The sequence below is a fragment of the Notolabrus celidotus genome, chromosome 10, assembly GCF_009762535.1.
Source record: "Notolabrus celidotus isolate fNotCel1 chromosome 10, fNotCel1.pri, whole genome shotgun sequence".
In the NCBI taxonomy this organism is placed as follows: domain Eukaryota; kingdom Metazoa; phylum Chordata; class Actinopteri; order Labriformes; family Labridae; genus Notolabrus; species Notolabrus celidotus.
The window spans coordinates 11,657,042-11,681,342 of NC_048281.1; the positions used below are offsets into that span (position 1 = coordinate 11,657,042).

Here is a 24,301-nt window from a genome sequence, read left to right on the forward strand (position 1 = left end):
TGAATGCTTGATGCATGTACACCAATGTCTTAACAAGATCACTTTATTTGGCGTCCATGAAAAACATTGAAGTTGGAACCTTCAATTAGAATGACTAGAAAAACTGCAAATGTATACATAGCTACTGTTTCTTTCCATCCAACCCCTACTTGAAATGTAGAATTATACTTTATTTTATGTTCTTTTAATGTTATATGTATGATGTCTTAACCCTTTTGTATTGATAATGTTGTACTTGAAAAAGAACAATGAACTTTTACTATTACAAACTCCAAATCAACATAGAATATTAGGACTAAAATATTTCAACTTGAGGCACCACTGTCAGCCACTGATGATAGATGTACAGTACACATTTCTGGGGAGCCTCTGTTGTTTTTGTGGTGAATATAGATCTCTGTGTACAGCTTGAGTGTATTTTCCCTCTTACTTACAGTCTTTTCCTTCTCATCCCCTCCCCCCACACACACTAACACTCTACCTTATTCTGTTCTTCATACACAGCGGGATCTCTCTCACTCACTCTCTCTATCACAATTAGCTTTCTGCTAATTGATTTAGCAGCGACAGACTAATGCAATCAATACGCTACACGAAGAAGAAACTTCCAGTTCGAAGCATCCGGCATTGGGTAGAGAGGGGTTAAAGAAATCACTTCCGGTATGGACTTCCGGTATGGACTTCCGGTGTGGATGTTGTGGCGGCGCCATCTTGCCTGCAGTAGGGTGCCTCTCGAAATTTCACAGAGCTCATGAAGTCCAAAGAGTAAAACGTTTGATAATTTGCACATAAGATATAAAGAGTATCCTCTGCACACAAGGTAATACAAGATAGTAGCTTGTGCACATCTCAAACGATGAAGCCCATGTGGAAGTGTAAACTGCAATTCATCGAGAATCTGCTTGAGGCTGGCTGCACAAACACCGGAAACCAACATAGATATGAATGGGAAAAAGACAATCTTTGCAGCATCAATAACATGTTTACAGCCTGGTTCAAGAAACGGCTGGCCCTACGAAGCTAATGTCTCTATCGGCACACACTGTACGGGGGGTGAATTTTTTTCTAACGTGACGGTTCAGAAGAGATTAAGATTCCGAGTTTTTGCCCAAATAAGGACATGACTGACGTGACTCCCGGTCGGGAACACATAGCTATTGGTTAGAGGCTCAAACTACGTCATACTCTGCCTGGTTGAGTTCTGTATTTCCAATATGGCTGCTGCCGTCGGTTGGCTTCAAAACAGCTCCCGGGAACAGGATGGGTGATGTCACGGATACTAAGTCCATATTTATACAGACTATGGTGCACACAAGATAGTTAAAGCTGCTGTTGGTAGGAATGGTGTAAAAAAAGGTTGGTTTTTTTTCTGCTTGGTTTAGAGAAAAGGTCATCATGCCCTTTGGTACTCATCAGTAAGTGGAGTATTATGAGACTATTGGCAAATCTCTACGTTTTCCAATGCCTTTGTATCAAGCAATGTTATTAATCCCCCTTTCCCGTAATGATGGACCAATCATAGCTAATCTTCCAATCCTCTGTCCTGATTGGTTAAGGGGCGGCCCCCTACCAAGTCCTCAGACTGGTTATGAGTCTGTTTTTTACAGTCTATGGTCTGTCACTATCATGACTGCACACGCCGATCTGTGTGGGGAGCTAAGAGGAAATCTTGTAGGAAGGGATAGTGTTGACATTGGAAGTCCCTTTCTCTGAACAGATGTTTGCTCTGTAATCTGTGTAACTTGTTACCATGAGTAAATAACTTAGATTTTTCTTTGCGCCCAAGATAACAATTTATTCCCACAAGATATTTATATGTGTGCAGATAATTTACTTGTTCTCACATGATGATTATAGTGTGAGCATAGATAATCTGAATCAGAAATATTGTATTGATCCAGGGGAAATTCAGTCATTAAGTTGCTCTTATACACAATTAATAAGAATCAGAAGAACATTAAAGTACTATTGGAAAGTAAGAATGAAATAAGAAGTAATACTGAATAAAAATGTTTTAAGTAAAGCAAAGACCAACCCTTTTAATCTGACTTTTAATTTGGAGTGATTTCTTTTTAGCCCTGCACTGCATTGTTGCCAGTAGTCTGTTATTACCATTGTTTTAACATAATTGTATTGTTATTTTCTGGTATTTATCTGATTTATTGATTCTTTATAATGATTTTATTTTATTGTCCTTGTTTTAATCTGACCATATTTTATTTATTTTATTTTATTTGTTAAGTATTTAATATACTATCTTTTATCTTGTTTTAGTCTTTTTCAACCATTGCTGCTGTTTTTTAGTCGCTATGTTCTTTTTTGAAAGACCTGTGGGCTGCATGCTTGAATGTATGAAAGGTGCTTTATGGATAAAGTAGAGTTGAATAGAAATAAGTACAGAAGCACAGAATATTTGGAATAAGCTATTTGCAAAGTCTTGAATATTAAAGTAATATATACAAAGATAAAATGATAGTGATTTTACTAAGTGGTAAAATAAATGTCTTGTTCTCATGAGTAGAAAACTTGTGCAAACAATAAGCCTTATTTAAGGGAACAAGTTCATTTCTGTGAGCATTATTTACAACATTTATTTTCAGGGACTTCCTGCCCTCTGTAGAATTGTATTAAGTATTAGTATCATTATATATTTGTAATAACTGCAGGCAGTGTAAACTCTGACTCTTTGTTTTCTGTCATTTATTTGCAGATGTTTAACAAAGTTTTCCTGTTCTGATATCAATACAGATGTATCCGTTGTAAATGTAATCTAATGTAACTTATTATGTTCTTGCTCTTATTGTGTTTGACTACTTTAGTTTGACAATTTTGTAGCTTTATGTTTCAGTTTCTTTCTTTATACTTCAAGTTGCACATTAAAAACACAGCCAGTATTGCACTGTGAAGCTCAGAGTACATGAAGTACCTTTATTTTTATAGATACTGAAATACATTAAGAAAAGGATCCTGGTTACTTTACACCGTGACTTTTTCACCGAAATAATAAGTGAAAGTGTAATTATAGGGAGGGTCTTTTACTTTCTAATCTTCATACTTTCACTTTTATCTTTGGTAAATCGGGGGAATTCAGCCCGTTAATGGCAACCATGTCCGGTTCTCTGTTTAGTTCTGTTGGTGTTCTGCTGGAGCAGCTGTGCGGGCTGGCTGATCAAGTTACCTAAAGTCAGCCAGGTGGGTCCCGGAACCTCCAGTGTTCGACTTCAAATAAAAGCGCGAAAATGTCACATGTTTGTATTGAGTAAAAAAGAGGGTTGAAATAGGATGAAAATGCACTTTAGCAAAGGGGCCTGGAAGAGCTGGGTCTGAATGATGATCTGATCTGTCCTGGTTGATCCTTGCAGTGCTCTGGCCTTTTATATTTTAATTCATGTAAGTTAGGAAACTCCCCACAGTTGCACCTGTAGAGCCGGCTGTCTTCAACAGAGGATGTTTGTGTGGTCCAGTAGAGGTCCTCTGTGATGTAAACCCCGAAAGCTTTAAAGGTGACATATTACGCTCTTTTTCATCAAAAGATATTGGTCTAAGATGTCCCCAAAATAATGTCTTTAAAAGTTTATTGCTCAAAAAAACACTTTGAAATCAGATTTTGGCATGCCTTTAAAACCCTCTTTTTCAGCCCTGCTCAGAACGGTCTGTTTTCTCTCTGACCACGCCCCCCTCGGGTAGTGGATGGGCCCTCGGCTCTCCAGCACGTTGAGTTTACATGTTGGCTGAATATACACGGCTGCTCACAGACCCACGTTACTTCAACCCTCTGAATCTAATCCAGAATCTGATCTGACGGAGAGGCGCCTGCAGCAGGATCTATTTAGTGTTCTTGTTGTTTATTTATCAGTATGTCGACGTGGTCTTGGTACAGCCACGAACATGTAGCTATGTGGCTATGCTAACTAGCGCTAGCACTTTACCATGAAAAATAAAAGTCATCCACTAGATCTTCAAATCCGCAGACGTTGGGAGTAAAACCGACCTTTGTGTTTATTAAGACAGCCTACAACTAGCATGCCTCCCTCCTAAGCTCCTTGTTGTGTGCAGGTAATGAAAAACAGAGGAGGGGTTGAGTTGTATTTTATACAGTCTATGAGCTGAACAAGCTCCGAGCTCTGACTTCAGTTAAAGACCGGATATTGTTGTGACGTAACAAAAACACGGAAGTCTGAAATGGCTCGTTTCAGCACACATTTACAGAAAGGTGGAGAAATCAGAACAGGGGCAGAATGGATTTTTTCATTTTTGGGGGGTTTGTAGACATGCCAGGGACACATATTTCAGGTAGAGAACCGTTAAAAAGTCAATTTTGCATGATATGTCACCTTTAAATCTGGAGACTCTGTGTTTCCTTACTGTTCATGAGAAGTGGTCCAGTGTGCTGCTCTCTCACTCCTCCTGAAGTCTACTCTCTTTGGTCTCTTTAGGCCACCCGCTGATGTGAAATAGATAATCTTATCAGTTTGTCCATTCTGTGCTCCTGTTGAGTCATTGCCCCTGTGAAAGAGGACCTGCTCCTATGTAGATAAAAAAAAAAGTCTCATTCTATGTAAACAAACAAAATTATATTCAGATGACTATACACAAATTTAACAGACTTGTAAATATTATATTCATTTCTACCAAGTTCAGATGAAAATATTACACACTTTACCTTTAAATACTAAACACTGTACCTTTAGATTCTTCACACTGTACATTTAAATACTACACACTGTACCTTTAGATTGTACACAGTGTACCTTTAAATACTACACACTGTACCTTTAAATACTACACACTGTACCTTTAGATTCTACACAGTGTACCTTTAGATTCTACACACTGTACCTTTAAATACTACACACTTCACCTTTAAATACTACAAACTGTACTTTGAAAATACTACACACTGTACCTTTAAATACTACAAACTTTACTTTTAAAATACTACACACTGTTCCTTTAAGTAAATCTTCTCAGTAAGAGTAAATCATCGCAATTATAACTTAATATATTATCGAGCGCTAAACAGAAGTTGCCAAGTCTGTTGGTCTGCGCTTCTATTTTGAAACCGGAAGTGTGTTTCCTTGGGTCGTGTCCGGCTTCACGGCCGCTGCTATCACAACAGATCAGTTCGGCTGGAAAGAAGTGCGCGTACTTTACTTCGGAGCGACTTACATCTGTCCCTTTTCTGCTTTAAAGCTTTTTTATTGTCTTTTCTTGGTTGTGAAGTGTGACCGAGTCTTCTCCAGGATGGTTAAAGTTTCTTTTAACTCCGCGTTGGGACAGAAGGATGTGAAAAAGGACGCTGAAACTCTGATTCCCGAGGAGGACAAAGTGAGTAAAGATGGCTAACAGTGAGCTCCTGCTCGGTGCGAACAGACGCAGTTTGATCAAACATGGAGACACAGAAACCTGCCTTTAACTGAAATCTGAGTAAATGACTCTACTTCTCTTACTTTTTCACCCTGTAAACACATATTCATGCCCTATTTTAACTCTTTATCTGTGTTTTTGGTGACGTAATATAATTAGAGTTAGTACACAGTGTGTTCAACATTCACTTTCACTTATAAAAACACAAGTATATAACACTTAGATTTTGAAAAACAAGCCCTTTCCTTTAAATATTGGTGTTTAAATGGTTCTTTAATTATTCTGTACCTTTGGTGAAGCTTTAAGAACAGGTGATAATGTATTTTTGAGACTTTAAATGAGAATACGGTCGTGTTTAGTTAAAAAGAAGGTGGATAAAACAGCTTTAAGTGATTATTCCTGTTTATTTTAATGTACCATTAAATTAGGAGTCTGTAATGAACACTTTTAAATATTGAATTTGGATCTATTCTTACAATTTAACACCTCACAAAACAGGTGATAATGTGTTTGAGTGACTTTATATGAGAAAAAAGGTTATTTTTAGTGTAAAATCGGGTGGATAAAACAGCTAGAAGTGGTTATTCCTAATTATTTTAATGTTATACAATAAGGACTCTGTAAAACAACTTTCAAATATTAAATTTGGATGAGTTCCTGCTGATTTATCGTCACCTTTGACTTGTAATGATCATTTAACACCTTTTAAATTGAATGTTTTTTTTTTTTTTATTGATTCTTTAAATTATATTTAAACAGCTTCTTCATACCTTTTTATTTTAATTTTAACTGTAATTTATCCTGATTATCCCTATTAAGATGCACTCCCTTTAACCCCATGAAGATTATCTAACAGAAACACTTTTTTTTAAACTTTATTAGGTTTAAAGACACTTTAGTGAACCCCCCAGCCACAGAAACAATGTTTAAATGGTTAATTTATTATTCTGTACCTTTTGGAAAAGCTCTAAAAACAGGTGATAATGTGTTTTAGTGACTTTAAATGAGAAAAAAGGTAATTTTTAGTGTAAAATAAAGTGGATAAAACAGCTTTAAGTGATTATCCCTGATTATTTTAACGTGCCATAAAATTAGGACTCCATAAATTGACCGTTGAATATTAAAATTAGATAAGTTCCTGCTGATTTATTGTCAATTTCAACTTTGAATGAACATTTCAAACTTTTTTTATTATTATTCATCCTTAAAATTATATTTTATCAGCTTCCTCAAATCTTTCTATTTAATTTTAACTTTAATTTAAGTAGAATTATCCTCATTAAGATACTCATTTCTAATAGACACATGTTTTAGACTTTATTCACCTTTCAGACACTTGAATGAACAGAAACATGAGCCCCCTCTGCTGCAATGATCTGTAATCCTGTTTAATAATCTTCCATGTTGATATAATAATCCACAGTCAGGCGAGTCGAGCTCACAGAGATCCTGAAGGAGCAGAACCTTCATATCTTTAATGTTTGAGTGAGAGCAGGGCAAAAACATCTGATCTTGTTGCTACCTGTGGAAAGTGCGTCACCAACGCAACACAGATATGCAAAACCTGTGATGGCCGCTGTTATCTTATCTGCAAACAAGCAACCTCCTGATCAGCCTGGCCTCCAGAGGGAGAGGAGATTCCAGGCCAGACGTTGGCGCTGTGTTTAAGTCCTGAAGGAGTCCTGGACCTCCTGGTTAAACTGTAAAGTGTTGTTTAGTTGTGTGTCTCAGCTGTGAGTGTGTGTCAGAGTCAATGACAGTAATAAAGAAGATGATTGGAGCGTTGGAAGCGGCCTGCTGAGGCGTGTTGTTGTCGGTCTCTGGGTGAAGCGTCTCCGCCCTGTCGTCTGAGGAGCGTCTCTCTCTCAGCGCGAGGAGGAAGTTTGTTTCTGCGGAGGTCAGGATGCTCCCACGTCTCTGCAGAGAGTCTGATGAAGAGAGAGAGAGAGATAGAGAGAAAAGCAAGAAGAGCGTTTGCACATGTACACGTTTTGGTGTCAGCACGTCGTAATCTCTGTGATGTGGGTGTGATGTGGTGTGTGTGTGTGTGTGTTTCCTGTCTTCTTGCAGACTGTAAATGGTTCCCCTTTCTTGGTTTCACTCCCCTCCCTCTCTCTCTGAGTTTGACTCTTATCTCCTCAATCGGCCGTCATGTTTCCTCCCGGGGATGGATGTGGAAGTGAACGCAGCACATTCTGGACTTTATTATATCTGGAGGGATTTTCCTGCACACACACACACACACACACACAACACCACACACACACACACACACCACACACACACACACACACACACACAAGCTGCTCTGATCTGGGTCTACTCGTACTGTCACACCTTCTTCTTTTACTTTTACGAGGGTGGGAATCGTGACGACACAGTAACATTGCGATACTTCAGTTTGATTTTTAAATACTGTGCCTTAGACTCAGCGCTGCAGTGACACATGTCAGGATTATTCTGTGCACCTGTAGTCAAACTCTCTGAACCATGTTTGATGGAATAAGAGTGATTTGAGGTCAGAGTGCACTCTCAAAGAGCAGAAACAGAAGACCTGCATGTTTTATGTCACATGGACAAACACACAAACCATCATGTCAGCATGAAGGACGTGAAAAGTGAGCATCTGCAGAAACAGTTTGACCTACAGGAGGACGACTAAACACCGCTTCATGGTGTAATCACTTCATCCGGCCATAATGAAGCGTGGATCACCTGAAACACTCTGAACCTGCAGAGGACTTGTTTCTATATCTCGCTCCTGAAGATGTCTGATTTGACTCCATCAGTTATCAATCATCTCCGTGTTCATGAGCTCCATCAGTCCACGTGATGTCCTCCTCTCCGGTCCGTGCATCGGTCTTTAACGGGTTAAACTGGGAGGAGACTAATCAGCTCAATCCTACGCCGTTTATAGCAACAATAACATACCAGAGGAACGTTTATGCTATGTTTAGCTTCTCTCTCACACAATCCTCTAGACCTCTATTCATGATAATAACTAACAGCATTATTCAGATTAACTTCAGGAGAAGTGTTAAAACTGAAGTTCACTGTTACAAGTTAAAGACCAGGGCCGTATGCACGTCCAGCCATTACACAAACGGGACCATTAGTCTTAACGTACCATTATGGAACGGCAAAACGTCATATGTCCAGGGAACCTCCTGGAAAACTCCTATCCAACAAATTCCAATTGTGCATGCCTACTACGCATAAACAACAATAAACATGGCAAGCAGTACCAGTGTGACTGAGAGAAGATCAAGAAAACAAATTTTCAGCGGAAGAATAAATGGACATTTTATTACAAGAATGTAGAACGAACAAACATCTGTTATCAGCAAGTCAATCTTCAAAGATAACAAACAAGGAGAAAGGGAAAGTTTGGCTTCAGATCTTGAACCGGGTTAATGCTTGTGGTGTTTCTGAGCGCACAGTAAAAGACCTAAAAAATAAAAACAACATGAAAGTGGCTCTGCGCAACAAGCACCACCACTAACGTGGTCCAGGTGAAGGACCACCTGTCCCCCCATTGAAGGATGAGGACTTGTTAACAGAGTTGTTTGGGAAGGATTCACTTCACGGTATTGCTGGTAGGTTAGAATGATGTTGCGTCTCCTAAATCTAAATTTGCTGCATAATTTCAACATTGTCGTACTTTTCCAAAGGATTCGATCAATCCCTAAATTTCCGATGTCTTCGTATATTTCTTCTTAAACGGTAACGCATAAGCACGATGTCCGCCATCCTTTAAACAGCCTAACAGGTGGTAATCCTGCCGTTAGCACCTGTAATGGTGGGGTCTAACGCCATTAAATGTAGTGCTTTGTTGGGGCGTTAACCTGGCTCATGCATACCGCTAATCTTTTTTTGTTTCACCATTAGTACAAACAGCCCGTTTTCATCGCTAATGGCTGGACGTGCATACGGGCCCTGATTTTAGATTGGAACGTTGGGTTAGTTTGAGCTCCATTATCTCAGAAACATTCATTAATCTGTAATCAGGATCTGATCTGATTTACTGAATCAGACTTTATCTAACGGACGGATCCTCTCCTGCTGAGTCTGCTCCCTGCAGGATTACTCTCTGAATTTAACCCTCTCTATTTCTGTTAGAGTTTATGATGTTATACAGAAATCACCTGCAGCTCATCAACAACACACCCTGGGACAAAGTGTGGAATTATCACCTCGATCAAAGTCCACAGAAAACTAACCTAATGCCTCTGGTATCAAATATAGCCAGTGTTTAAGGTTAAACAACTTCCAGCCAAGACTTTGTTTCCTGCTCTGATCCTGGATTTTAGTGAAGACTTAATGGTACCAAATATATTGTGATACTTGTCAATACTCTGCAGTCAAATAAACAACTTTAAAAGTGATTTACTTTCAAATAATAACTTGGAAATATAATCTCTTTTCTCACAGGTTCATAGCGCTAAAGTAAGCCGAGTAAAGCCTCTGAGTATCTTACAATTTACAGTAAAACTGAGATTCCTTTTCAGGGGACTTAATGAGCCAAGCAATGATGGCATGTTTCTTTAGCAGACATGTCTAAAGGGGGCTAAATTCACCCCTCTTTAAATGTGAACACACGGCCTCTTCTCATTGTAATCCATCACTGGGCTGGGCGATATGGTCTAAATACAGTCTCTGATACGTTTACACCAAACTTAATTTTTTTACAGTTTTAATTTAATTTTTTATTTCTTCCTGAAAAAAAAAAACCAAATGAGTAAGAAATGACTCAAAACAAGTTTTTAGCCCCGGCATGATGAGCTCAGCAAGTCTCCTACACGTCTCTTTCCATCTTTCTCGTGGACAGATGAGACGACATACACAAAATACGCGCAGCTGCATCAGTGACAGTGTCCCACCATGTTTCTTTCTTATCATCTGTGATGATTTAGCAGGTGTTTCTCGGTTGTAGTGGTCTTGTGCGTCTCGTAGTGTGACACACTTGGTTGCATTAAGATGTTGAAATAACGTAGTCATGTTGTGTTACCTGCAACAGCCTTCAAACAAACTTTGCAGCTGACTAAGTTAGATCAAGGTCTGACACCGCAAAATCTGAGACTGACAAGTCTTGTTGTTGTAGTTGTATTTGTAGGGGTTGTTGGGCCCTGGGAGCAGAGAAAGTCCAGAAATTCATATTTAAAAGTGTCCTGAACCGCAAACTAATCGATAGACTTGATTTATCACCCACCTCTACCTCGATGATATTATGACTAGACCAGAAAAATCAGTTGAATCTGTGACATCTTATTAAAATACTTGTACATAATGAAGCTTCACCTTTATTTATTGAATTGATTTATTGATTGATTATTTGTGTTAATAACAGATGATCAAAATTAGATGGCGGTAAATCCAGTTACAGATTCAGACTTCCTGAGTCTGCAGACGCAGGTTGCTCTATAAATGACCCGTCATGCAGAGACCGTCTGCAGCTTGAGCTCAGACAGGAAGTAAACTTTATTAAGAAATGCTGACGCACGCCGTGTCGTTAAAGTTAGACTGAAACTTAATTTATACGAGTATTCATGAGACAACGACTCAAAAAGAACCCGAGAACGTCTGAGGCGTCCAACGCTTTCTATTTACGTCAGCTGAATGAAGCAGCAGCAGCAGCGTGGTGATCTGAGAGTTTAGGGCAGGTGAGTCCATGAGTCAGGTGTTCCACTAGTTATTGATTATTACAGATAAACCAATATCATGTCTGTGAACAGGACACTAAGAATTTACTACTTTCCTTCGTCATAACAGTCCTTAAACTAAATATTTTAAGATATTTCATATCACGTTGTTTAGATTTTGACTCATCACTGATATCATCTTCAGGTGCAGCATTTTAATGACACAGTTTAACTTATTTAGTGGTCAGATTAATCCATAAGTTAACTTAAAGAGGGTTAAACACTCCAATCTTAGCGCTGAACTCAAGTTTGAGTCCTTTACAAAATAATTCTGTCAAATATTAGATGTTTTAAGTTTCTTAAATGTGATTTTCATCCATTTTTCTTCACCTTATCACAACAGGAAATAAATTATGTAGATTTTTCTTTTTTTTAAGAGAGACAATAAATGTTTCTGATGTTGCGTAATCTTGATGATTGATAGATTCATTAAGAAGATATTTGGTGGATGGTTATGAAATCATCAGTTTGTTGCTGCCGGCGGTAGAAGATAAGTTTTGTTGTGATCTATTCGTCTTCCATCCTCTTACATTGAAAACCAGTTCATTTATGACCTTTAAGTAACATTTAATCACATGTTTGACGTCATTATTCGTCATATGACTGAATTATGACTCCGAATGTACTCTAGTTTGTGCTCAGAGGTTTGGACTTTACTCCAAAAAGTGTTGAGTCAGAATCGGAGATGAATGCATGTTTTAAAAGATTACTGCGTTGTCAAGCCACATGATCGATGAACTGCTCTGTGATTCGCTGAAATACACAAGGGTAGACGAATGAATATTGTGAGCGTAGTCGTCTGCAGACTTGACAAAATGTCTATAAAGGAGATGTATAAGGCGAGGAGGAAGAGGTGCGCTCTCCAAGTGCTACCTGCATACTGTTTTGAAGCATAGACTGTATAAAATATGGACGTAGAATCCATGACGTCACCCATCTGTTTCTGGAGCGCTGATTTGAGGCCAATCGTTGGCGGCAGCCATATTGCTGCTGTCAAACGATTGTAACGTGAAGAGCCGGGCTTTGAGCCTCCTAGCCAACAGCTACAATGTTCCCGCCTGTCAATCAAGTCAGCTGTGCCTCTCATTGGAAGACTCGTAATCTTAATATCTATGAAATTGCCGTGTTCTGAAAAAATTTGCCCCCCGTACAGTGTGTGCCGATCAAGAAATGAGCTATCCAGAATACACTCGTCTTTTGTACCAGGCTGTAAACATGTTTATTTCTGCTGTAAAGATCGGCTTCTTTCAATTGGTGTGTATGTGGTTTCCGGTACTTCCGGAGCCAGCCTCAAGCGAATGAACTGCAGTTTTTAGCACTTCTGCATTGGACTCATATTTTTAGACCGGAGTTTGCCGCTTGGTTTGAAGGTAGTCTGTAGTCTCTGTTCTGTTGGATCTGATCTGCAGGATGCTGGGTCAGCGTCGCTGGATTTTCAGATTCAGAAAGCAGAAGTAAACAACGACCAAGCTGATGTGCTAATGCCCCAGTCATATACGAGAAAAAGAAAGTGTAAAGTTAGCGCTGTGCATTGTGGGAAACAGTACGTGAGGCAGACTGGTCCGCTGCAGACTGAGACATGTTCCTGAATCAGTACGACAGCCGGGTAGTTTTGGCATACTGCAGATTTTTCTCTTGTTCACATACTACATACTGAACTTCAGCCACATCAGGACGTACTGCTCGTATAGTAGGAGGTTTGAAAAAAAGCCCTGGTTTCCATACACACTGGGCGATCCGTACGGTGCCTCTGGGCCCTGTTACGGTTAGAAGAGGTGAGCTTCGGCACGGTTGCTCATGCACGGAACAAGCACGGGTCGGCCACGTGGACATGACGTGTAATGATGCAACAATCCTATCGCAGCCTCGCACAATCCAAATAAATATAAATAACAGTTTATTTTGAACACACTTTCTTCTCACGTTGCTGTTGGACTGTAAACAAGGCAGAAAAGGAAGCTGTGTCTTGATGTCGTTCATTTCTCGCTCACTCAGTCAAACATCACCTTCAGATAAAAGCTAACATGATCTGAGATGGTGTGGGACCTTAGAAGACATTGGCATTCTGGTGAGCATCTTGTTTACTCTCCTTCATGACGGAAATAAAGATCAACATTTGGTGGAGATGTTTTGACAGTGAGCTGCCACACCTGTGTGAGCGTCTGTGTTGTGCTCAAAGTTTATTGGTTGTTGTATTCGAGTCATCGTTAGCAGGAGTCGAGGTGGAACTTCAGACCAAAGAGGAACAAAGATTTCAGTTTTCAGATCGTTTCTCTGCTCGAGACATTTCTGTCAGCAGCTGCTCCACGCTCTGTAACGGGATAGAGAGCTGAGCTGGTTACTTCATTATTCCATTAATTGATCCCATTTCAGCCAATCAATTGTGAGGATTACTTACATTCCTTTATCTCCAATGTTTAAATGAAATCAGGGCTTTGGATCGAGGACAGCGGGTCAGACAAAAGGACTTATTTAAAGACGGCACGTTCGGCGTAGAGTTGATTTCTGACTGTTTACAACGAGACGGACGGAGACTTAATCATCTTTAACTTTAAACAGATTAAAGTTCATTTTTATGACACTTTACAAGACTACAAAGTGCATCATATACAAATACAGAGAGGATTAAAGGAAGCGGGTAGAAATAGCAGCCACTTTAAGAATTCATAAGAAAGTCTGATTGATATAATGGTGTGTTTTCATGCATTGTGTGTGTGTAGGTGTGTATAAGCTGCAGCAGCTGATTCATTCGGAGACACAGAGATGACGTTGAGGATTTCCCGCTGCAGTAAACTTTCTGTGTAAACCACAGAGCTTCTTCTGTGACGTTCTTCTTCTCCTCCTCCTCAATAATGTCTCAGCGACCGTAACTCTCCTCCCCTCAGACACACCTCTCTCCCTCCCTCATTAGATTACCGTCCTCCCCTCTCTCTCTCTGTCTGTCTGTCTGTCTCTCTCTCCTCTTGTGTGTCCTCTTCTCGTCGTGGTCGTTGTCGGCATGCGGCTGCTTGGAGAGGATTACGCTTTAATCAGTCAGATAGGGATTCAGCCGGGGGGCTTACACAGCCTCCTGCAGGGCGCCGGCAGCTTAAACTCAACAAGAAGGAAGATTAACCGGGCAGGAGGGTCGAGCTCCTCCCCTGCTGCGCCGCTGACTCCCTTTACCCAGAGAAGACACGTACGACTTGACCGAAACGTAACGCAGGAACACAGATTCATATTACAGCATTTAAAGCTGCAACATGTTGCTTCAAAATTAATCAGCAAGTTTACAACCAGGTTATCAGTTCAGACACTTTTAGCAAACTAGTTTCTGAACACCTGTTGTGAGTTAAACACGTCTGTAAACATTAACGCACAATGCGAAGTGTATCAGTCATGGTCTGTTTGCAGTTGTCGACCTTTTTCAATCAGGAATATCCGTCTCTATCCGGTCCCAGAATCTTAAACTTCAGGATTAACCGTATTCCGTAAGGGTCAGAAAATATCTTCAGGTTAAAAACGATTGATTTCAAAAAACATTTCTGTAAAACAAACATTTGAAATGATTGGAAATACGTTTGATCTTTATTTAACCATGCAGGACGTTGGAAATCACAGTTGCAATAAAAGATGCTGCGCAAATCAACACCTCATACGTCTAATCCACTTCATGAAACATCACAGGTTTAATTAAATTAGATTAAAAAAACATTACAGTTGTGAAAAATAAATACAATGTAATAATTAAATTAAGAAATGTAATGTTTGAAAAACAAATAAAATGAAAAATTAAAATGTTCAAATAAAAAATAAAACAAATAATTAATTGTATTTTAAAAAACATTACAGGTGTGAAAAATAAATAAATACAAACAAAATTAAAAAAACATCACGTGAAAATAATTAAATATAAATTAAATTAAATTGAAATAAAAAAAACATTACAGGTGTGAAAATAAATAAATAAATAGAATTTAAAAAAATTAATTTGTGAAAAATAAATAAGTACAACCAAAAAAAAAAAAAGCAGCCCCTAAAAAATAAATACATTTAAATTGAATAAAAAAAAAACTCACTGGTCCGACAATAAATAAATATAAATCAATTTAAATGGAATAAAACATCACTGGTGTGACAAATAAATAAATATAAATTAATACAAATAAATAACATTGGATTAAATAAAAAGCATTTCATATAATTCATGCTCTCTGGCAAATGAGCGACAGCAGGTTTGCAGCCGTAAACAGGCGACAAAGCAAAGACAGCAGAGAGCTGCTCACAGACGACGTTAATGAGGATTAGTGGGCCGAGCAGCAGTTGTGAGAAAGTCTTAGGTTAATTTGTCCCCTTTAAATATGTTTCACAGATCTGTGGCTACAGCACAGTCACAGGCTCTGTGTAGGTAAATAACGCTGAACATTTAGAGATTTATGGGATGCTTATATTCAGGAGTTATAAAGTTTTGTGCTAGTAGATCCAGTTTCAGTGATTTCACTTCAGCTGTTACTCTTCTCTCTGTTTCACTTTTGCATTGGACGTTTTAAACTTCTGGTCCAGCTCGTTCAATGATTAAAAAGAAAGATTGAATACTTAAATATAGAAGTCTGACAGCCTACATGAAAACTCGCTCAGAGAAATTACATTCTTTATTTTTAAAGTGTCTCCAAAAGAAAGCTCAGAGAGTCGGCCTGGTTCAGCTTAGCAGGGTGTTCAGGTGTGTGTTCAGGTGTATGTCGGACTCCTCAGAGAGCTGGACTCACAGAGGCAGGAGATGGAGTTTCACGTGTCTCCTCTGACAGACTGAAACTAAAGCTGGTCCTGACACTGATACCCACCTGTCCACGCACACACACACACACACACACACACACACACACACACACACACACACACACACACACACACAACACGCAACACAGGCTGCTGCTCAGGTGGACAGGTGCTCAGGACTCTGCAGGCTGATCCACTAAAGACGTTTCACCGAACCCTGAACCGTGATACACTTTTTTCCCTGATAGTAACCATTGAAGTATTTAAATCCGCTGTCAGAGATTTTTAAATTGCAGGTAGACGTCATGTTTTGTTCGGGTAAGATCCAACCTGAATGTGGAGCAAGACTTAGGAAGGGTCAAAGTGACTGAAATTATTAAACAGCTGAATGTGTCACAAACAGCAACCTGATGCTCAACAGAAACTCATGAAACATCCTCATGAATTAATTTGACTTTACATAGACTCAGTTTTTATCAGCTCATTCTGAAGGCAATTATTACTATTATTATTATTATTACTAATTAGGGCCCGAGCACCGCTGGTGGCGAAGGCCCTATTGTAACCCTAAGGGTTATTATTCTTCCGCCTAGGGAATCCTAGTATTTTTATTGTTTTATCGTTTTAAAATTAATATTATTTATTATTAGTAGTAGTATTTTTATTCTTAGTATAATTTTTATTATGATTAAATATTAAAAGTAGTATTTTTATAAGTAGTTTTATTTTATTATTTATTATTAGTAGTAGTATTATAATTAGTGTTATATTTATTATTTTTAGTGTTTTATTATTACTTATATTATAATATATTAGTAGAAGTGTTTGTCTTATTATTTATTATTAGTTTTGTTATTGTTATTATGATGATTTTATTATTATTATTAGTTATTATTAGAAGTGTTTATTGTCATTTGTAATGATATATAATAGTAATATTTTTATTTTTTATTATAGTTACTATTATTAATGTAGTAGGGATCTGAGATGTCTCACTCCTCAGTTCAACTCCTGAAAACAGTCTTATGTCCCTCCACAGCATGAAAACATGTGTGATACAAATCTTCTACCCTCCTCCACCTTAAGGTTGTAAATGAAAAGAGACAAATTCCTTTTCATCCCTTGTAGTTGGTTCAAGAATTGCATGAAGCACATGAGATATAAAGGAATCTTTAGATGACTTAAATCATTCCTAACATAACCAGAAGTTTGACAGAAGCTTTATTCACACGTGCATGAAACCCAGAGGAGTGACACGCAACAGAATGAAGAGAAACATCTTGGATTGAAGAAGGAGGATGAGACCAGTGAAGTGATGTGTTTTCACACAGCCCTGCTATAAATGTTAAACTCTCCTCATAGTGACGCTCTCTATAGATTCGTCCTCCATCGGGCTACAAACATCCCTCTGCAGCTTCCACAGTGTGATCCTGACGTCGTGTCCTTCCTCCTCAGACTCCTCTCTCCACCTCTTACCTAGAAACGTTCAGGAGCATGTGTGCAGGAGAAACACTGAAGTGGGACAGAGGTGGTCGTGGAACAAAAACAGGAAGTAGATGGAAGCAGCAGAGATTAAAAAAAGCTGCGGTCATGAGAATGTGCACACGGCCTCATGCCTATTCTGTGACTTTTATTCCCTATGTGAATGTTTCTGACAGAACATGTTGTTCCTGCCGTGACACTGGCATACCTCACTGTGTTGACATACCAGTGTGTTTAACAAAGTGTGTGTGGCTATGAAATGTTGGTCTGGAGCTTGTCTGGTCTTGTTGCTGAAGTTTTAGAAGCTTGTTTTGAAACAGGAAGCTCTCTTCTGCTGACTGTAGAGCGGTCTGTTTCCCACAGCCAAGAGGAACATGGCGAGGGGATCCTATGACCAGTGCGGCGAGGATGGTAGCCTCTGTACGTGGGTATGCAAAGGTGCTTTCACAGCAGGAACCTGTTGAGGAACTATGCACGTTCCAACAGCACGAACCAGGGTCCAACATTAAGTTCCTGGGTAGTTAATCTCCCCCTGAAAGGTTCCTGCTTTTGGGTAGTAGTGTCCAAAGGTTGAGGAACTTACGGAGCAGGACCTGCAGTGCTAGACGTCTCTGATTGGTAGAGTACCCGCAGTGTTTTTATCTCCCCCTCCGTCCACAATACACCTGTGATTCACTCGGTTTAATACCTCCTGAACATTGGTCTTCTCTGAGCCTGATAGTGTGAATGTGTCTCTGTCAGCTCCCGGTGTTACAATCTTAAGAGTGACCCTGTAAACTAGAGACCTTCAGCTGAACGTGTCAGTGTTTGTGGAGTTTACAACAGCTGGAGTCTTCGGGAACGCATCCTAGTTTAGTTTTTATTCAAATGTCCAAATATCCTCATCAGATATTTAATGATCATCTAAAGACGTTTGTGAGGGATGCATCCGACTGAGAGTCTCCAGTTAACAGGGTCGCTCTTTAAACTGGAACACCGGTCCATCTCTGACATGGCTTTTAAATCTGTGTTGAATCCTCTTTGTCTCGAGAGCTCGTCTCCTTCCAAGAGTTGATTCAGTAAATCCATCTGCAATAAAGCACGATCAGAAACAGCACAAGGAATCTCCTTCATGCTAACAGGCTAACTGTGTTGTTGCTCATTAGGATTCCCGCCTGCCTGTCTCCTTTGGTGCCTCATGTATACATCATGCAAAAACCAGAATAATCCCTGTGTTTTATTCTGGATCTCCTGATTGTTTTTATTCAACCTGACTCTGATCATAGAAGCTGTTTAATATTCTCCTGTGAGAGTTGTTGACGTTGTCGTTCACTGAGCAGTCTCCCTCTCCCTCCTCTGCTTTGTTTACTTCCTCTTTTATTCTGTGGAAGTCAAAAGGCGAAGAAGTGATCGGAACATGCGTCTGCTTTCAGCTGATGTAGAGAGCCGAAGGAAATGTTCCCTTTCAGAGAGAAGTGTGCGTGACTCGCTCGCAGCGGACGAGTGTCAAACACACTGTCCAACAAAGCTTCACTTCCTCGTCCTGTGCTTCCTCTTTTCTTAACGCTCCTACACGCTTGGTTTCTTCTTCACCTTCTAAAATAACATGTTTTTCTTACGGTCTGAAAAATTATCAGTTTGTTTCTGTGGTGTCTCATTTTTCTCGTATTCCCCGACGTGTAGGTCCCAACAGTCTGACAGTTTATGAGACTTCCTTTAAGGACACAGCTGCCTTGTTTTGTTCGTGAAGCTGTGTTTGTGGTTTAAAGATATTTAATAATTATTCAGGGTGTTTTGGGATCGTTCTGGTCTGATTGGTTTAAACAGAAGTGGATTTAAGAGAAATGTTGAAATGTGCTTGATCAGAGTTTTTCTAAATGAACCACAGAGTCTGACGGATCAGAAGAGCTGACTCTAACAACAGAGCGGCTCAACGTCACTAGTCCTGTGAGCGTCTGAGAGTTTGTCATTGAGTGTAAAGCTTGTTCTTCTCGGTCCAGTTTGGTCTGCAGCAGGATGAGATAAAACCGATGTGTCTGGACTTGTCTGGAGAGTTTCAGGTCTTTGTCCTTTGGGTTAAAGTCCACATTAATGATGTTTTCCTGAACTTAAGCCTCCCTCTTTTGTGCTCTGAAATATTCACCCACAATCCTTCTTGTCTATTAAAGGTCAAGATAAAGCCTCAAATCGAATCTATTTCTTTCAATTATCATTTTTAAATATATTGGTTTTTATTTTATTTATTTTTTATGTTCTATTTTTATTTTATGTGTTTATTTGGGTTTTTTTTTGTTTTGTTTATATATTATTTTTCAAAATATGCACTTTTTAACTTTGATTGTATTTATTGATTATTATTATTAATTATTTATTATTTATTTAACTTTCTTATTCTATTAGTATTTATTTATTTAACATTAATTGATTTATTCGTTTTTTTTTATTTTTACTTTTATCGTTCAGACTATGGACTTATTTCTTTTTTTTATTTACTTGGGGTTTATTTTGTGTTTTTTATTGATTAATCATTTATTTTATGTATCCATTTATTCATTTTTTATTTTAATTTTACTTTTCTTTTTGGACTACATACTTTTTGGACTATATTTTTTATTGATTTGACTTTATTATTTTATTTGTACTTATTATTTATTTATTTATTTATCTTAAATGTGTTTATTCATTTTTAATCTGATCCTCATCTTCCTCTTCTTCTTTGTCCTTTAGGATGCAGAGGCAGCTCTGGTGGTGCGTCATCAATCCCGGCCCTGGTGCTGGTGCATGTGTCTGGGTGTGGCCCTCATGCTGTCAGGAGTGGTGGTGGGAGGAGCGTACCTGTACCGCTATTACATCATGGAGGTGAGCAGGCAGCGGGGTGGGAGTGTCCTGCCTCTGACAGAGGTAAACTGAACCAGAATCTCACACATGAACACCTGAGAGTGAAAGGCGTTTACAGGTAGATTATTAAACAGGCGGCTCTGTTTGTGAAGGAGGATCAGAGTTAATGAATAAAACGTGACAATAAAGACTCTCTTGTTCAGGAAGAAAACACATAAAGAGAGGAGGAAGAGAACAAAGGTGTAGATGTCAGTTTCAGGGCTCGACAGGTGAGCAGGTGAAGGCTGTGAGCTGTTTTTTAATGTCAGAGCTCACTCCACCTTTAAAGGGCGGGGCTTAAAGCTGTGTGAGGTAAACAGAACAAACCTTATAACTACAAGGAGGGTGATAACTACCAGAGGAGGAGAGACAGAGAGAGATCCCTTCTTCTAAAGTGAGTTTCCTCTGGGCAGCATTCAGAGATTACTGTGACAGATATCTTGGTGTTTATTTACAACCAAGATGTTTGCAGTCTCTCCTTCACTCATCCAAAATATTCTCTCTTTAAAATACGTCACATCAAGCCTCCTGAATATCTAACAAAGCTGTTTCCTCTGAAGCAGCTGCATGTATACTCTCGCCAGTGTCACCGCTGACTTTAACTCGCCCTCATATCTAGTGCAGTGATGAAGACTCAGGATCAATAACGGTTTCTGTGTCCTTGTTTTATTTCAGCCAGAGGACGAGGTGTTCTTCTGTGGGGTGAACTACCGCGAGGAAGACTACATGATCCGAGAGGAAGAGGAGGTACGATACCATTTTAAAACAACACAAACACTCACTTCCTGCTGCCCTTCAGAATAAAAGCATTTGAGTTCAGCACACGTCACTGATTGCTCAATAACCTGAACACAACACACACAACACAACCTGAAATCTGTTTATGTGCCGGATTTTATTGTTGGATGAACTTTAAATCATGATAACTTTATATTTTTGTTTTGTAACTCAGATGTGGCTTCGATCAGATATTTCTCTGGTCATTGTTACTCCTTAATCCCTGAACTTCTCTGAGTTAAGAGCTGCAGCAGTACATTTGAGAATCAGCTGCTCTCCTTTCTTTTTTATGAACTTTGTTCATTAGCACTTTTGTGACAGAATTTGACCATCGTTTTGAACACTTGTAATTGACAATGTCATATAACAACAAAAATAAGACAATACAATTCTTAAATAAGAAAATAAAAACAAATAAAAAGATAATAATAATAATGAATAAAAAACAAGCTGCTTCTTTAATCATACATTATTTTATCAAAGCTCAAACAAATATGGCGCAGCATACTTCATAGAGTGATAATAACAATGTTCAGTGAGAGCAGCGGCCTCCGGTCTGCAGGAATGAAGCTGATGCTGAAGTGTTAAAAGCTGCAGTTCCTCAAGTGTTCCACTAGAGGCTGACTGCAGAAACACAGGAAGCCACATACACACCCATTCAAATCAGACGATCTTACAGCAGAGATGATTTAATCCTGAATCATTCCCTTCTTTCATTTTAAGATAACTGCACGGACAGAGGTTTATTCAATCAGTAAAAATTATAAGTTTGGATTATCTGTTACTGGTGTGCTGACCTGGTTGAACTGGTTTCCAGGTGGAGGTGGAGCTGCCGAACCAGTTCCACCTGCGGCAGATCGAGGAGCGGATCAGGGTTCTGGAGAAGGAGCAGGTGGAGCTCATCAATGTCCCCGTGCCTGAGTTTGAGAATGGAGACCCTGCTGACATCGTGCACGACTTCCAGAGGGTGAGACGGAGAAGCCACACCCACAATCTGACATCATCAATCCTCAGTTTCAGTTATTAATTATCATGTGATCGTTGTTTTGTCTCTCAGAGGTTGACCGCCTACCTGGATCTCAGTCTGAACAAGTGCTACGTCATCCCGCTCAACACCTCCATCGTCATGCCGCCCAGAGACTTCCTGGAGCTGATCGTCAACGTCAAGGTGAAACATGACGACGAAATAGTCCTGACCTTTCAGTGTCAAGCTCACTGAGAGCGATGATCAATGATTAACATGATGTGTGTGATAACTTGCTTTGACTTTGTGCTTTAGGAAATTTGAAAGAATAATTCAACATTTTTGGAGGATAAATGTTTCTGTTTTCCTGCAGAGACAAAAGAACAAGAAATTAAATTATTTAAAAACACATCAAGCAGTGTCAGTGTGTTTTACATGTATTCAGAGCCTCAGATTAACAATGCATGACATGGATTTTCCTAAACTGAGATCAATAATCCAGAATAACTTGCTCCTGATGGCTGCTTTGCAAGTTACAATCACGTTCTGATCAGAAACACTGAAAACATCCACACCGGATGTTCTGATAGGTTTCTATTCTACTCAATGTGTTAATTTCCACTGGATCCACTCCGTTGAGTTCCGGCTGCGTCTCTGATCCGGCAGGTCAGAGCCCTCCGGATCAGATACACAAGACTTCTATTTTCTAAGTCATTGTCACGTGTTATATCTCACATTCATGTCTCTCTCTCTCTCTGTCAGGCCGGCACCTACCTGCCTCAGTCTTACCTGATCCACGAGGAGATGATCGTGACGGAGCGTTTGGAGCATGTGGACCAGCTCGGGTATTTCATCTACAACCTGTGCAGCGGCAAAGACACCTACAAGCTGCAGCGCAGAGACCGGATCCTGGGTAAGGGGGGCTCTGTTGTTATTCCACCGTTATCTCAAACAATCATTACATCGTGACAAAGTTTGTGACATGCAGTGAACTGAAATAATCTTACATTTTGAATTAATTAGACTTTAAAGTGTTTTTATTATAAGAGAAATTAGAGCTTTATTTTTACGCTTTTTTGAGCTGTAGTCCATAAAATACGAAAATTAAAAAAGGAACAATGCATCAAACATTTTAGAGCCTAGAAAGTATCACACTTTCTCAATGAACTGATGGAAAATATTAAACTTTTAACGAGAGACTCAATTTTTGGCCAGAAAATCACATGTTCTTTGAAAGTGTTTTGTTTTATTGCTCCTCTAAAATCTGAAGGAGTGATTTTGCTCCAGCAGCGTTCAGAAGGCAGGATTTGAAAACTGAGTTTACTGCTAACACATGATTTGTATGTATTTGTGTGAGAGTGTGTTGAACTCAGAATCATTGTCCCCTGAAGTTAACTCATCCTCAGCTCCTCCTCGATGTTTCCAGAAGAATCTAATCTTTACGTGTTATCCGCTGAGCTTCACAGGAGCTCTCTAACTCAGGCCCGAGCCGCTCTCCCCCAGTGACGTTGCTCTAACCGCCTCTCTTTGTTTCACAGGGATGCAGAAGCGCGAAGCTCTGAACTGTTTCAAGATCCGTCACTTCGAGAGCGAGTTCGTGGTGGAGACTCAGATCTGCGAGCCTTAAGGAGACCTCCAGCAGCGCCTCACGTCTGCTCTTAAAGTCTGCAGTGAGATCTGTGTTGTTAACCCTGTCTCTTTTTCTATCGTGACTTCAGGTAGTCTGAGTGAGTGAGAGGAGTGAAATGTGAACGTTTGGTGAATATTTGTTGATTGTTTGACAAAAAGGAGGAGGCGTGTATTTTTTCACTTTCTGATCGGGATCTCTTTGGAATCAGACGTAACTAGCTAAAAGTCAGTAAGTTATTTTAATCACAGATTCAGTTATAGCATGGACGTTTGTTTAATAGCACATGATAAATTTAGCTTTAGTTTGCTTTTAGTCCAAACATCAAAGATTTCAGAGGAAATGACACTTTTGTGACAGACGAGGGACACTTCCTGTTTTTGTATGTTGTCTGCTGTAGCGATTAAAACACTGCTCCTGTTTCTTTCTTAACTGGAAATGATCTTTATACGCGCGTGGACTTCTTTAGCTTTAAAACAGATAGAGAATGTGAGAATCTAAACTCCACAGCAGAGACGGCTCACAGTCTGGTTCAAATCTTTTTCACAAGGGTTGTCTGTCTTTTTTTGAATGTGTAATTTTTTGGATAACTCTTCTTGTACTAATTTGTGTATATAATCTCTTTAAAGATATGAACAGACCAACACAATAAACAAAGAAAAAACTGAGACCAGTCTTTGTTCTCATCTGTGTTCAGTTGTTAGCTTCTCTTCAAACTTTAAGGAGAATATTTCTGTTGCTTTTTTGTGAGAAAATGAAAACTATAATGTCAGG

At 39.2% G+C, this 24,301-nt stretch overlaps 1 protein-coding gene and 1 long non-coding RNA gene across 3 annotated transcripts; one reads left to right on the plus strand and one right to left on the minus strand.

Annotated features, from left to right (window-relative positions):
• The first annotated feature begins 5,094 nt into the window (after window positions 1-5,094).
• On the plus strand, window positions 5,095-24,195 carry LOC117820007 (integral membrane protein 2B-like). Of its 2 annotated transcripts, none has more exons than XM_034693615.1 (7): window positions 5,095-5,328; window positions 20,010-20,183; window positions 20,835-20,906; window positions 21,754-21,903; window positions 21,994-22,104; window positions 22,663-22,813; window positions 23,439-24,195. In XM_034693615.1, exons 1-7 carry the CDS (start codon window positions 5,245-5,247, stop codon window positions 23,525-23,527), a joined length of 831 nt encoding a protein of 276 aa, XP_034549506.1. In that variant the 5' UTR covers window positions 5,095-5,244; the 3' UTR covers window positions 23,528-24,195. The 2 variants fall into 2 exon arrangements, with proteins under 2 accessions (XP_034549506.1, XP_034549507.1); XM_034693616.1 differs by having other exon boundaries at window positions 5,121-5,328; window positions 20,010-20,141; window positions 23,439-23,966.
• LOC117820008 lies at window positions 21,036-24,301 on the minus strand. Its single transcript, XR_004632669.1, has 2 exons — window positions 21,734-24,301; window positions 21,036-21,560 (listed from the first exon to the last, which is right to left on the minus strand). It is a non-coding gene; the product is annotated as an uncharacterized LOC117820008 (long non-coding RNA).